This window comes from Naegleria gruberi, assembly GCF_000004985.1.
Source record: "Naegleria gruberi genomic scaffold NAEGRscaffold_11, whole genome shotgun sequence".
NCBI classification, from domain to species: domain Eukaryota; phylum Heterolobosea; class Eutetramitea; order Acrasida; family Naegleriidae; genus Naegleria; species Naegleria gruberi.
This window is the reverse complement of record NW_003163316.1, coordinates 214,228-226,941: the sequence shown is the minus strand read 5'-3', so window position 1 is coordinate 226,941 and position 12,714 is coordinate 214,228. Positions and strand designations below refer to the sequence as shown.

Sequence of the window (12,714 nt, the reverse complement as noted above, 5' to 3'; positions counted from 1 at the left end):
CAAAGGAGAAAGTGGGTTTCAAATTAAGTGCGACTCTTTATTGTTATTTGGTGAAAATAATGCTGTAGAGAGGTCCCTTAATTAATGTATTACTGTTACCAACAGATGATTCATCCATGATAGGAGAGGCTGATATTTTAGATCCTCCTTGGTAGGTAGAAAACTTTTGTCCATTTTGACCTAGTTTGCTGATGTAGGCAGTCACTCTCACAAACGTCTTCTTACTAAGTAGATTTTGAGTTGGAGATTTCGAGTCTGATCGCAAATCTAAAGTATTGAATCCTGAATTATTCAAAATTGGAGAGGCTGACCTAGATCCATTAGAGTTAAATGCATCAGTTGAATTGTCATTTCCCAACTTGGCAATTCCCAAACCTTGCAAAACATCATACTGCAATAGTCTCGGCAGAGCATCAGCCTCAATACCAACACAAATATCAGAAAATTGCATTCCCAATATTTGAGAGAGGAATATTTCGTTCTGCTCAGTCTTGCAACCAATTAAAGTGAGGAATCTTACATTGTACTTCCAAATTCTAAATTTGCTATTGAGAATCAAAGTTGGGAGAGCGTATTGAGAAAAAAGCTCGTAAAATATTGGCGGATAGTATACAGAATTTCTCTCAGCAAAATCAATAGAGACTCTTTCATTCTTTGTTACAGGTGTCTTTCTTGAGGAGCCACTGTTCGTGCTATTATTTTGAACCCTTTTCGATTGGTTTACAGTCTTGTCAAGATAGGGCAATTCAACTCGATCTCTTTTAGCTTCCTGTTGGGGCTGTGGGGGTGAAGGTTTTGAAGAGTTCGATTCATTCTGGTTCACAGGTAGTAAGAGTGACTTGATACTTTCTTCCTTCAATCTGAACATGTGTTCCTGTACAATGGTATTGTGAGCCTTTTTAATAAAATCCAATTCCACTCTCATTTCATTTTCTTTAATTTTCCACTCTTGCTTGGCAATCTTTTGTTCCTTAAAGTCTGAAATCATCTTATCCCTTGCTTCTTCCATATTTTTCTCCATTTCACCAACTTTTCTCTCCAAATTTTTGATATACCCCTGTCTGTCATTTAATTGATCTTCCAATTGAGTGGCAGCATTCTTGAATTGAGCTGTTTCACTCACCGATTTCCTCCAACAAGATTCCAACTTTTTAATGTACTCTTCAATATCTTTTGGAACCAGAGCGTTAGTAGGACGGGCAAGATTAGAAACTGGGCTACTCGGACTTCCAGGTGTCCTCGAGTCTTCCAAATCCTCAAAAACTCTCATTGCATTTTGTGCATAAACCCTAGTGACATTGATCCTGGAAAGATCTGTATTTTTATCATCCTTTTCTTTTGCAACAACGGGAGTATTGGATCTTCTTCCAACAAAAATTGAATAAGGTAAGCAATCTGCTTCGCTTTCGAGAAGGTCAGATATTATTGTCGAATATTCATGCATTTTGGCTTCGTCCTGAATGTCATAAGGTTCAATTTCTTCTAGATTATCTGGATTTGGTGTCTTATTCATAATTTCCAAAACTCCAAAACAATTATTCATCTTCTTTGTAATGAGTGGATATGAAATTGCGACCTTTGTTTTAAGCCCAGTATCTTTGTCTATTTGTCTGTAATGCTTTTTGAATGTTGGAACATCGAAAATATTCAAAGCAGTTGTTTTTGCAAAGGTCTCTCCAATGATTCCTTGATTTGCAGGAACAGATATCTGCTTTGGGAATGCTTTTGGTCCTCCAATCAGTATATGTGTATTATTCGAGTATTGTGTTGCATTACTTAGATTCTTATTTTCCACTAATGTATACAATACTGGATTGTTAAAATCATATTTACAAACAATGCAAAAACTTTGCAATTCGTTAATCCTAGGGTTATAGAGAAATATGGTTGCCATTTGTGAAGAGAGAGAATCCGCCATAGATGTTAACAATCTTTGGGAAACAGCTTTAAGCATCTCCAGACGTTGGGGTTTAGGAGAGATTTCCTTAGACAAAAGATTTGTTTTTGTCATTCTGTTTGGTGTAGTGGCAGGTTCGACCTTACTTGTCATTAGTGAAGGAGTTTCAGAAATTGGAGGGTGGGTTTTGTCAACTTCGTCAGTAAATGCATTTAAAGAAACAGATGTTGGCATTTGAATGTGATGAGGTACAACTGGTATTGTTTCACTTAGTCTAACTAATCCATAGAGTGAGTCTCTTTCTTTTCTTATCTCTTCCTTTTCTTTTTGTAAGCTGTTCATGTCAGAGATTACATCTTGCCATCTCTTTTGCAATTTATCATATCTTTCCTTCCACTCTAGTGCTTTTACGTCCTTCTCTTTCTTTGCAATGGTCAATTCTTGTTTCAGATCATTAATCTTGGTGTTCAAAATAATCTCCATCTCCTTTAAACGAAATGATACTTTTTTGGAACATTTGGCAAACTCATTCCTACTCTCAGAGAATATGTTTGGTTGAATAACTTTACCAATATTAACTTGATGGTTTCCTCCATTATCTTTTGATTCAATTAGTTGCCCAGTCTTGAAAATAAGAGTTTCGTCAAAAATAGATAATAATCTATCCATTGTTTTCCCCAGCTTTTCGTGATTGTAAAAGAATTCCTCAGGAAGATTGTGGACATTCCTCAATCTTGGATCTTCTCCAACAGAATTTGATGTTAAATCCAATTCTTCATCACTTTGATCTGAATCTGTTTCCTTATCCAAATCTACATCATCACCTACAAATTTCAAATAATCACTTGTTTGTTTTAACTCCGATTCTGGTACTTTAAATTCTGGATATTTATCTTCCTCTTTTTTATCTGGAGTTTGTTGATTATTGTCATCAAATTCGTTATCTTCATCATGGAATGAAAGTGGTGAGAGAGGTTGTAATGTTGTCTTTTCCGTAATTCTCAACTCACTACTACTTCTTGGTAATTTTGTACCAAGAGCCTGTTTTTCTGTCAATGATCCTGTAGAGGATGATGAGACAAGCTTCACGGAATTTCCTCCTCCTACTAGTGTACTCATTTCTTATTGTTCAGAAACAATAATCCAATTATTGTTAATGATTAGTATCAATGAATTTTATACCAAGCCCGAATAGAGGTTGATGATAGTTCTTTTTTTTCTGCTGTTTTTTCTCTCTCCTTAGATAATAGTGAAACTGTAGACAAAAAGTCGTTAAATCTGTTGTTGTTGCTAGGTTTATTGTCTTTGAGAATGACAATCACTGAAAAGTTTCGTAGAATATATTAAAGCAATCTAGATACCAAGAAAATCAAGTGAGGTTTTGCTAGGATAAAGTCCTGATGATGTCTTCATTCCACTCACAAATAGTGAATGTAGTATATGCAATTATTGAGAGAGAGGAATAATGTACAATTATGATGATGTGAGTAAACTTATAATAGTTCCAAAAGGTTTCATGAGAGGCGTTGGCGCCAATAGACATAGAGATGAAAAACCGTAAAATTTACTGCCTTTCAATATTTATAAAAGAAAATATCATCATTGGGCAAGCTGAACTAACACGCTGGCCATTTCATCATCAATATCCGAACAACAAACTAAGGGATTGGCAATAATCCTTTTTCGTGTATATTAAACCTTTACACCCTTGTAGTAGTATTGGTAGTATTATTGTTTCATCATGAATCCACCAAATTCAAATCAAGTCGTTCCTTCCTCTCCAAATAATAGGACAGCGAATGACAATGGAGTTCGAGCAGTACAGCAACAACAACAAATAGAAGTTGCTCAACAACAGTCATATAAACCACAAATACCTAGATTAATAGGAAAACGATTTTTAGTAGGAGCAAAACTAGGAAGTGGAAGTTTTGGTACTATTCACGCAGGTAAAATAATAAGTAATAATCAAGAAGTAGCCATCAAGTTTGAAGAAGTAAAATGTAAATTCCCTCAATTGCTTGCGGAGAGTAGAATCTATAAAATTCTTTGGGGATTACCAGTCTCTACAAGCAGGAAAACTCTAAGTGCAGCCTCAGCTGCTTTGAATACATCTATTGATACTGCTTCTTTACATGTGAACCATGGAAATAGCCCTAATAGTACAGGTATTGGGACATCAAAGAGTCAAGAAGTACTCTCTGTTACACAACATCATCAAGAAGAAGCCACTGTGATAGGAATTCCAAAATTGTATTGGTATGGAGTAGAAGATGATTTCAATGTAATGGTAATTGAATGTCTTGGCCCATCTTTGGAAGATTTATTTAGTTTTTGTAGTAGAAGATTTTCATTGAAAACTGTTCTTATTTTGGCAGATCAATTAATTTCAAGAATTGAATTTTTGCATTACAAACATTTTATTCATAGAGATGGTAAGTTTTTTTTAGTAACTAGCTCTAATCCAACACCTTAATAGTTAAACCTGAAAACTTTCTAATGGGAAGAAAAGAAAAAGGTCACCACGTCTACATGTTAGACTTTGGTCTCGCTAAGAGATATATGGTTGAAGAAAAAGGAGAAGGTCTCAAACATATACCAATGAGGAAGAACAAATCTCTTACAGGTACAGCAAGATATACAAGTACAAACTCTCACTTGGGTTATGAACAGAGTCGTCGTGATGATTTGGAAAGTATTGGTTATTTATTTGTATATTTCTTAAATGGTAGTTTACCTTGGCAAGGTCTCATGGCAAACAATAGACAGAAAAAGTATGAAAAGATTATGGAAAAGAAGATGAACACTTCCATAAATCAATTATGCGCTGGCTTGCCAATCGAGTTTACTCAATACTTTCTCTACGTAAAGAAACTGAAATTTGAGGAAAAACCAGATTATGATTATTTAAGAACAAAATTTGCCAATCTCTTCAATAGAATGGGTTACAAGATGGATTTCGAAATGGATTGGATGAAACTGAGGAAAGAAATTAATTAAAATATTTTCAAAAATTTATTCTTTTCTAATCAACGTGAAAACAACAACATTGCTTTCTTCTTGAGTTAATCTGTCAACATTCATTTCTTGTTGAATGATCAAATCCTTTCCAGAAGGAACAGCTTCAAAGAAGACGTCCATACCCTTCAAATGTTGAGCAAGAGTGGCAGAGTGCTTCTTCAAAACTTCAACTACTGTTTGAGAACTCTTACCAGTCAAGAAAACGTCAACCTTATCTTCAAACTTGAGACGAGCTTCCTTTCTCATTTGTTGGACTTTACTACCAGCTTCTCTGACGAAACCTAATTCCTTCAATTCTTCTGACAAGTCAGTGTTCAAAATCAAAGTACCAGTACCACATTCATCAGCAAAGTAATTCTTTTCAGTACCAACAAACTTGTTAGCCACAATCAAGTCTTCATTGTTGATAGTTTCACCGCACAAAACAATTTCCTTCTTCATCAAGAATGAAACCAATTCTTCGTGTTTCAAACCAGTAATTGCCTTATAGACATCCTTGAACTTCTTACCCAAACGAACACCCAAAGCCTTGTTATTTGGAGTAGCTTCCAATTTAACACTATATTCTTGAATGTTGCTTGTAGCAATAACAGATCCATGAATGTTGAGTTCCTTCTTGATAAAGTATTCCATACTCTTAACTCTTCTAATGAAATCTTCATCAATGTTACAAACAATGTAGGAAGATACTGGAGTTCTGGAAGGAATGTTCTTTCTGACACGCAAAGTTCTACCAACCTTAATGACAGCTTGCATAGCTTCAACAGTTCTTTCAATTTCCAAATCAATCTTGGATTCATCACATTCTGGGAGCATTTCATAGTGGACAGAATCTTCACTCTTTGTGAGCAAGTTCTTAAGATTTTGATACATCTTTTCAGTCAAGAATGGAGTGAATGGAGCCATAATTCTAACAACATTATACAAAGCAATGAACATAGCAGACAAGGCAGACAATCTATCTTCCTTAGTTTGATCCTTTTGTTCACCCTTCAAACGCTTGTTGTTAATCTTGACATACCAACGAGTAAGATGGTCAATGAAACCTTCCAACTTTGGTGTAACATTATACAAACGATAGGCCTTCATTTCAGCACTAATATTCTTCAACAAACTGTTGCTAGAGGAAATGATCCACTTGTCCATGATATTATCAATCTTGGCAGCATTGGCAATATCACTGTTAAAATCTTCACCAGTTTCGTCAACATAACGTTTGACAGATTGAACAAAGAATCTGTAAGCATTGTACCATTGCAACAAGATTTCCTTGACGACATCGAAAACACCATCTTCCTTGAACTTGAGTGGTTCAGCTCTAACAACTGGTGAGTTGATCAAATATAATCTCAAGGCATCAGAACCGTGCTTGTCAATAACAATTTGTGGATCTGGATAATTCTTCTTACTCTTACTCATCTTGGAACCATCTTCAGCAAGGACGAGACCGTTTACAATAACATTTTGGAATGGACACTTGTCAAACAAAGCAGTACCCAAAACCAACAAAGTGTAGAACCAACCTCTAGTTTGATCCAAACCTTCAGCAATGAAATCAGCTGGGAAAGAGTCTTGGAACTTTTCTGGGTTTTCAAATGGATAGTGGTTTTGAGCATATGGCATAGAACCAGATTCAAACCAACAATCAAAGACATCACTGACTCTCTTCAAAACCTTACCAGGTACCTTTTGGCTAGGAATAGTAAGCTTGTCAATGTGTTGTCTGTGGAGATTGTTAATTCCAGTGATACCAGTCAATTGTTCCAATTCAGCAACAGAACCAACAGCAACCATTTCTTCACCATCCTCACTCATCCAGACAGGAATTGGAGTACCCCAATATCTACTTCTAGAAATGGTCCAATCCTTACAATCAGCAAGCCAGTTGTGGAATCTACCTTCTTGAACGTGTTCAGGAACCCAATAAGTTTGCTTATTGTTTTCAAGAAGTCTATCTCTTAAATCAGTAACTCTAACGAACCAAGATGGAACAGTCTTGTAAATCAATGGAGTATCAGATCTCCAACAGAATGGATACTTGTGGGTAATACCTTCCTTCTTGAAAAGTCTGAGTCTGCTTCTCAAATCTTCAATAATCAATGGATCAGCATCCTTGATGTACATTCCCTTGAAAGTTTCAATTGGTGAAACATAACGACCAATATCATCCAAAGGACATGGAGGTAATCTAGTCTTGTTATCAATAATTCCAAACTTGGCACAAACACGGTTATCGTCTTCACCAAAACCTGGAGCTTGATGGACAATACCAGTACCACTTGAATTTGTGACGTAATCATCGGAAATAACTCTAAAAGCATCAGCAAATTCTTCAGCATAGAAATTATAGAGAGGTTCATACTTCATACCAACCAAATCACTTCCCTTAAATTCACCTTCAGTTTTGACCTTCTTGAAATATTTAGAAGCCAAATCCTTCAAAACGATAAAGTACCATTTCTTTTGTTCATCATAAACTCTAACATATGTGAATTCAGGATTAACACAGAGAGCCAAGTTACTTGGCAATGTCCATGGAGTAGTTGTCCAAACCAAAAAGCTTGTATCCTTGAATTTTTCATCTTCACTCTTAATTGGGAAAGCAACTGTGATGGCAGTATCTTGGACATCTCTGTATCCTTGTGTGACTTCAAAGTTGGAGAGTGGTGTTGTACAACCTGTACTGTATGGCATGACACGAACTCCTTTATAAACCAAATTCTTATCCCATAATTGCTTGAAAACCCACCAAACACTTTCCATAAATGAGAAGTTCATTGTCTTGTAGTCATTCTTAAAGTCAATCCATCTTCCCAATCTTGTAATGATTTGTTCCCATTCGGAAGAGTATTTCATGACAATAGATTCACATTTGTCATTATATCTGGCAATACCATATTCTTCGATATCAGCACGACTCAAAGTCATTTCTGAAATCTTCTTTTTGATCAATTCTTCGTTTTTCAACTCTTCTTCTGACAAGAGTTTTTCCTCGAAAATCTTGTCTCTCTTCAAAATCTTTTCAATTTCAAATTCAATTGGAAGACCGTGACAATCCCAACCAAATCTTCTTTCAACATAGTGACCAGTTTGGTGAGCATATCTGGTAACAACGTCTTTAATAGTACCTGCTAAAATGTGACCATAGTGAGGAAGCTGAAAATAATTGTAAATACTGATTGAATCACCTAGTTAATACTTACACTATGTAATATAATTAATAGATCGTCATTATATACAACAACATTTAAATAGATTGTTAGGCTTTCCAAGTTATGATGATTTTTACATACCCTGTTGCGAATGGTGGACCATCATAGAAGGAGAATGGCTTCTTTCCTTCCGACTTTTTCAAGCTGGTATTGAAGGCGTCGATTTCTTTCCAATACGACAAAGTCTTTTCTTCTTCTCTAGCAAAGTTAATACTTGCGTCTACTTCTTGGAGTTTACTCATTTTTTATTTTAATTTTCAACAATATGAATTGCAATTTTATTTTTATGATGGGCACGTGATGACAATATCAAATGTGCACCGGCTACCTTGTTCAACGAAAATCCAAAAGTATTCATATTTGATAATGATAACACTCTCTTCACAAACAGAATGCTCCCTTCCTTTATATTTAGATTAACAGATTGGGAGAATTATCCTTAATAATTATCTAAAGTAAGAAATTAATAAATTCTAAAATCTATCGGTGATGTTTATTCTAATTCCTAATTTCAAAATATATTTGTCTCGGTAAATCCTATGTTTCCATTGTTATTATGATTTAATACTAGTAGTTAAATTATTGTTGTTGGACCAATGACTTGGATTCTTGAACACGCTTAGCAAAATCCTTGATGAAAATAGCAACTTCTGGTTCGTATTGAGTTTCAGTTAATGAGAGAGCAGTTTGTTTAATACGTTCGGCAAGAGTTTGTTCATTATCTGTTTCTTGAACCTTGATGGCTGTTTGTGTTCCGTCATCTGTAATGTTGTTGTTGTTCTTGATTAGTTCCGCATAATAATTACTTACCCAATTCAATGACAATTTTAGCAAAACCTGAAGTCTTGTTATATTTAACTCTCTTGCATTCTGTTTGTGGGTTGAAATGTTGAATAGCTGGATAGTGTTTAACAACAAAATCTCTAGAAATAGAGTTTACCTGTCCTCCGTAAGAGTTATAGATGGTCGTTATTTTCTTCAAATTAGTTGGAAAAACAACTCTATTATCGAGAATATAATTCAAACTCTTGAAAGTCTTTGGTGTAATTGATGGTCGTGGCATTTTTTAATAAAACTTTATTTCTTTTTTGATTCAACCAGTTTTCTCTTTCTTTTTAAATTTCATTTAGGAATTAATCTACCACTGAGAGGAATTAATATCATAAATTAATTAAATAAATAATGGAATTGAGTGGATGGTGATTTTTTTTGGAATGAATAATAGTGTTTATTTGAATATTATTCATTTTGTTTCAGATCTTCAGTATTGGTCAACTCTTCAATCACAACATTGGATTGTACTTTTGTAGTTGATGATGATGTATCCTCTTCAGGGGTTTGAATTTCCTCTTCATCATGATTTAATTCCTCTCCCGTATTTATGAAATTGTAATAATCTGAAAGAGTTCAAATATTCGAATTTTATCAAATGCACTCAATAAATAATACCTACCTAAGCAATAGCTTTCTAAAAATTCAATGAAAAAAGCTTCTTCCAAATGTTCTTTTCCCATCATTTTTCTCGTCACATACTTAAATCCTTGATCATTAATTAAAACTTCCAATGATTTAGCTTCACACTCCAACAAATCACATCTCGGCTTCATCTTAATTTCATCTCTATACTCGGAAATATATTGTATCAATTTAGAATCAAAAACTAATTCTTTAGGTATAAGTGGTGATGGTCTATTATTTTCTCCTTCTCCCAAAGTTTCAATTTCCTCGTTTATTTCACTCTTCCCTTCCTCTGTTACAACTATTTGCTGCTGATCATCATTTGTGGTGATGGAATTTAATGATTCACTTTCCGACATTTTTTTAATAATTTGTTTATTAAAAGATTTTAAATTTAAAAAATAGAGCAACCTTCATCCCTTCATCCTTCATCAGCATTATTTCCTTCTTCACTTCCATTTTCAAAAACTCTAAATTAAAATAGGAGAGTGAATTAAACAATTATTTTGGAAATTTAATATTTATTTGAGGATATTATCTAGATGGGATCATCACTTGTAAGTATATTATTAATCGGAAAGATAATTAAAATTGCAATCATTTAATAGATATCACTGATAGCATCGCTTGTCAGTTTGCTTTCCTATCGTTTCTTGAGACATTTACTTTCGGAACATGTAAAGAGAGTAATTATTGGAAGTCCAGCACTTACAAGTTCGGAATCACTCTTTGCAAAATCTGCAGAGCAACAAGCCTTGGAGAGGAGAATAACCAATAGAGAGAAACAGAAAAGAGCACTGGAAGATTTCTTCAGAGATACTGGAGGAAAGGTTACTGATTTGAGAGTTTTGAGAAGTGCCATGTTTTTGAGTGATGAAATTGATAAAGCAGTTAGAGGAATTGATGATGAGGATGAGGATTCAAAACATACTAGGTCATTTGTATCGTGGAGACCTTACAATAGATTCTATGCAGAGGGAACTGAGGAATTATTTACAAATATACCAACAGGTCGTTCACCATTAGTTATGGCAGCTCCTTCTGCTGATAGACAAACAATGTTGAAAGATTTGGATTCTGAAAGGAAGCCTCTTCCAATTGAGTATCAAGCTATGCGTAGATCTCATTTAAAGTTGGTCGGAAGACAATTAAAGGAATTTGAACAGGATCAATTGAAAAAGATGTCTAATAATCAAACTGTTGAAAATGAAAGACAAGAAACGACTCAATCCATTCAACAAAGATATTTGAAGTCGAGTAATAAGGCACCTCTAATTGTTCCAAAGAATGACTATAATGAGCCATCATATGTTTCACAAGATTTGAGAATTGGAGCTTATCAAAGATATCAACCTTTGGATAAAAAGACGTCAGTCAAAAAACAATTGCTTAAATTTGAGGGTGACATTTCAGAAAGACGTCCTGATCTCGATTACAAATTTGAATTGGACTAATTTTGAATACTTTAGTTTAATTGAATAGTTCACAAAGAGGAATAATTATTTTAAAGGATGTTATGATTTGGTAACCAATAATAACCATCAGCCAAACATCTTTTGAAGATTTCACTTGTCACAGAAACGATATTAAAGAAATGACAAGAAAACGATCTTCCGCCAATAAATCATCAAATTCATTATTAATCACAAACAACTCTCTTGTGTAAATGTAGAGGAAGATTCCAAAAAGGATGCAACAAACTCTAACTGAGATTGGATGAAACATGGTATTTTTTGAGTTAATTTCACATTTTAGATATTCTGTATTTTCTAGAAGCAGCTACAACTTCACTATCATTTTGAAGCTCTTCAGAAGCAAATCTGATGGAAAATTCATTCTGTTTTACTGCCTCCATTACAATCATCTTATTACTTCTCAATTCCTTAGATGCAAACTGGAGAGCTTCACCATTTGATTTGACAGCTTCCAAAGCAATTTCAAAATCTCCTTGTAATTTATCAGACGCCCACTTGAGAGCCCATCCATTCACTTTGACAGCTGTCATGACAATCTGCCAATTATCATACAATGTTGGAGTATGATATAGTGCATTTGGATATGTTTTCACTGCCTCCATTGTAATAATCTCATTATTTCTCAATTTTTCAGAAGCATACTCAAAAGCAAGCCCAGTACATTTAACAGCTTCCAAAACAATCTCAAAATCATCTTGCAATTCAACAGATGCCCACTTGAGAGCCCATCCATCCAATTTCACTGCTTTTAATATGAGCTCTCGATCATTTCTTAATTCATTCGAAGTTGAACTAATTGCAAAAAATGAATTACGCTCCACAGCAATATTCATCATCTCCAAATCGTTATTTAAGGGAAATGGGATTCCAAAAACAAAACTGCAACATTTTGATGACATTAAATCCTTCCAGAATTCTCTGTCTTGCTGTATTTCTTTGGAACCATTTTCATAAGCGACCATCAAATTCGTTCTACCTGCCATTGCAATAATATCCCTGTCACTTTTCAATTCATCAGGGGCATAGTACAAGTCACGACAATTTCTTTCTATAATTTTCAAGATTAATTCCTTGTCTCTTTTTAATTCATCACACAAGTAAGGTAATATTACATGACACTTTCCAATGACATTCTCAATAATAAATGACTTGTCACATCGCAGTGATTCATGTGAAAATTCAAACACCTCATTTTGATATTCATCATTCAAAGCAGAACTAACAAGATTCTTATTTCTCTTAACATTGTCATTGGAATATTTCAAAAGATATCCTAAACGTGTGACTCCCTCCTCCATTATTGATTGATTATTTGGGAAGGGATTCTTTTGCATGTAGGCATCCACCAATTCAGTTTTGAGATAGGATCCAACAACATCTGAATAACAAGCCTCATTGATCATATTTTGAAGATTGTTGAGGTAGGAGGAGGAGTTGTTTTCAACATTTTGATTGGAATGTGATTGTCGGAGCGTAGGTGTGTATCCAGAGGGCAAGATGATCATTTTGAGAGGAAATTTGTTGAAACGTTTGAGCATTTTTTTTAAATTCAATCAAAGAACTTGTTTACAAAATTAAGAATACAAATAGTTATGATGTTAAGAAGTTCATAATTTGGTTCATAAAACTGAGGTCAACCAAACATCTTTTA

The 12,714-nt window shown here is 34.4% G+C and overlaps 7 protein-coding genes across 7 annotated transcripts; 2 read left to right on the top strand and 5 right to left on the bottom strand.

Moving 5' to 3' along the window:
• Positions 1-43: 43 nt before the first annotated feature.
• On the bottom strand, positions 44-3,016 carry NAEGRDRAFT_64705 (uncharacterized protein; the record flags this gene model as incomplete). The annotated part of the gene is made up of 1 exon (XM_002679911.1): positions 44-3,016. One exon carries the CDS (start codon positions 3,014-3,016, stop codon positions 44-46), a length of 2,973 nt encoding a protein of 990 aa, XP_002679957.1.
• Positions 3,017-3,638: 622 nt separating this feature from the next.
• On the top strand, positions 3,639-4,373 carry NAEGRDRAFT_64704 (uncharacterized protein; the record flags this gene model as incomplete). The annotated part of the gene is made up of 1 exon (XM_002680025.1): positions 3,639-4,373. The coding sequence occupies one exon, from the start codon at positions 3,639-3,641 to the stop codon at positions 4,371-4,373; it is 735 nt and encodes a 244-aa protein (XP_002680071.1).
• A 518-nt stretch (positions 4,374-4,891) lies between these two features.
• Positions 4,892-8,372, bottom strand: NAEGRDRAFT_35860 (isoleucyl-tRNA synthetase; the record flags this gene model as incomplete). Its single annotated transcript, XM_002679910.1, has 3 exons — positions 4,892-7,835; positions 7,899-8,074; positions 8,208-8,372. 3 exons carry the CDS (start codon positions 8,370-8,372, stop codon positions 4,913-4,915), a joined length of 3,264 nt encoding a protein of 1,087 aa, XP_002679956.1. The 3' UTR covers positions 4,892-4,912.
• Positions 8,373-8,709: 337 nt separating this feature from the next.
• NAEGRDRAFT_64702 (uncharacterized protein) lies at positions 8,710-9,193 on the bottom strand (the record flags this gene model as incomplete). Its single annotated transcript, XM_002679909.1, has 2 exons — positions 8,710-8,891; positions 8,941-9,193. 2 exons carry the CDS (start codon positions 9,191-9,193, stop codon positions 8,710-8,712), a joined length of 435 nt encoding a protein of 144 aa, XP_002679955.1.
• A 176-nt stretch (positions 9,194-9,369) lies between these two features.
• On the bottom strand, positions 9,370-9,947 carry NAEGRDRAFT_64701 (uncharacterized protein; the record flags this gene model as incomplete). The annotated part of the gene is made up of 2 exons (XM_002679908.1): positions 9,370-9,527; positions 9,584-9,947. 2 exons carry the CDS (start codon positions 9,945-9,947, stop codon positions 9,370-9,372), a joined length of 522 nt encoding a protein of 173 aa, XP_002679954.1.
• Positions 9,948-10,448: 501 nt separating this feature from the next.
• Positions 10,449-11,042, top strand: NAEGRDRAFT_47221 (uncharacterized protein; the record flags this gene model as incomplete). The annotated part of the gene is made up of 1 exon (XM_002680024.1): positions 10,449-11,042. The coding sequence occupies one exon, from the start codon at positions 10,449-10,451 to the stop codon at positions 11,040-11,042; it is 594 nt and encodes a 197-aa protein (XP_002680070.1).
• A 290-nt stretch (positions 11,043-11,332) lies between these two features.
• On the bottom strand, positions 11,333-12,568 carry NAEGRDRAFT_47220 (uncharacterized protein; the record flags this gene model as incomplete). Its single annotated transcript, XM_002679907.1, has 1 exon — positions 11,333-12,568. One exon carries the CDS (start codon positions 12,566-12,568, stop codon positions 11,333-11,335), a length of 1,236 nt encoding a protein of 411 aa, XP_002679953.1.
• Between the last annotated feature and the right edge of the window lie 146 nt (positions 12,569-12,714).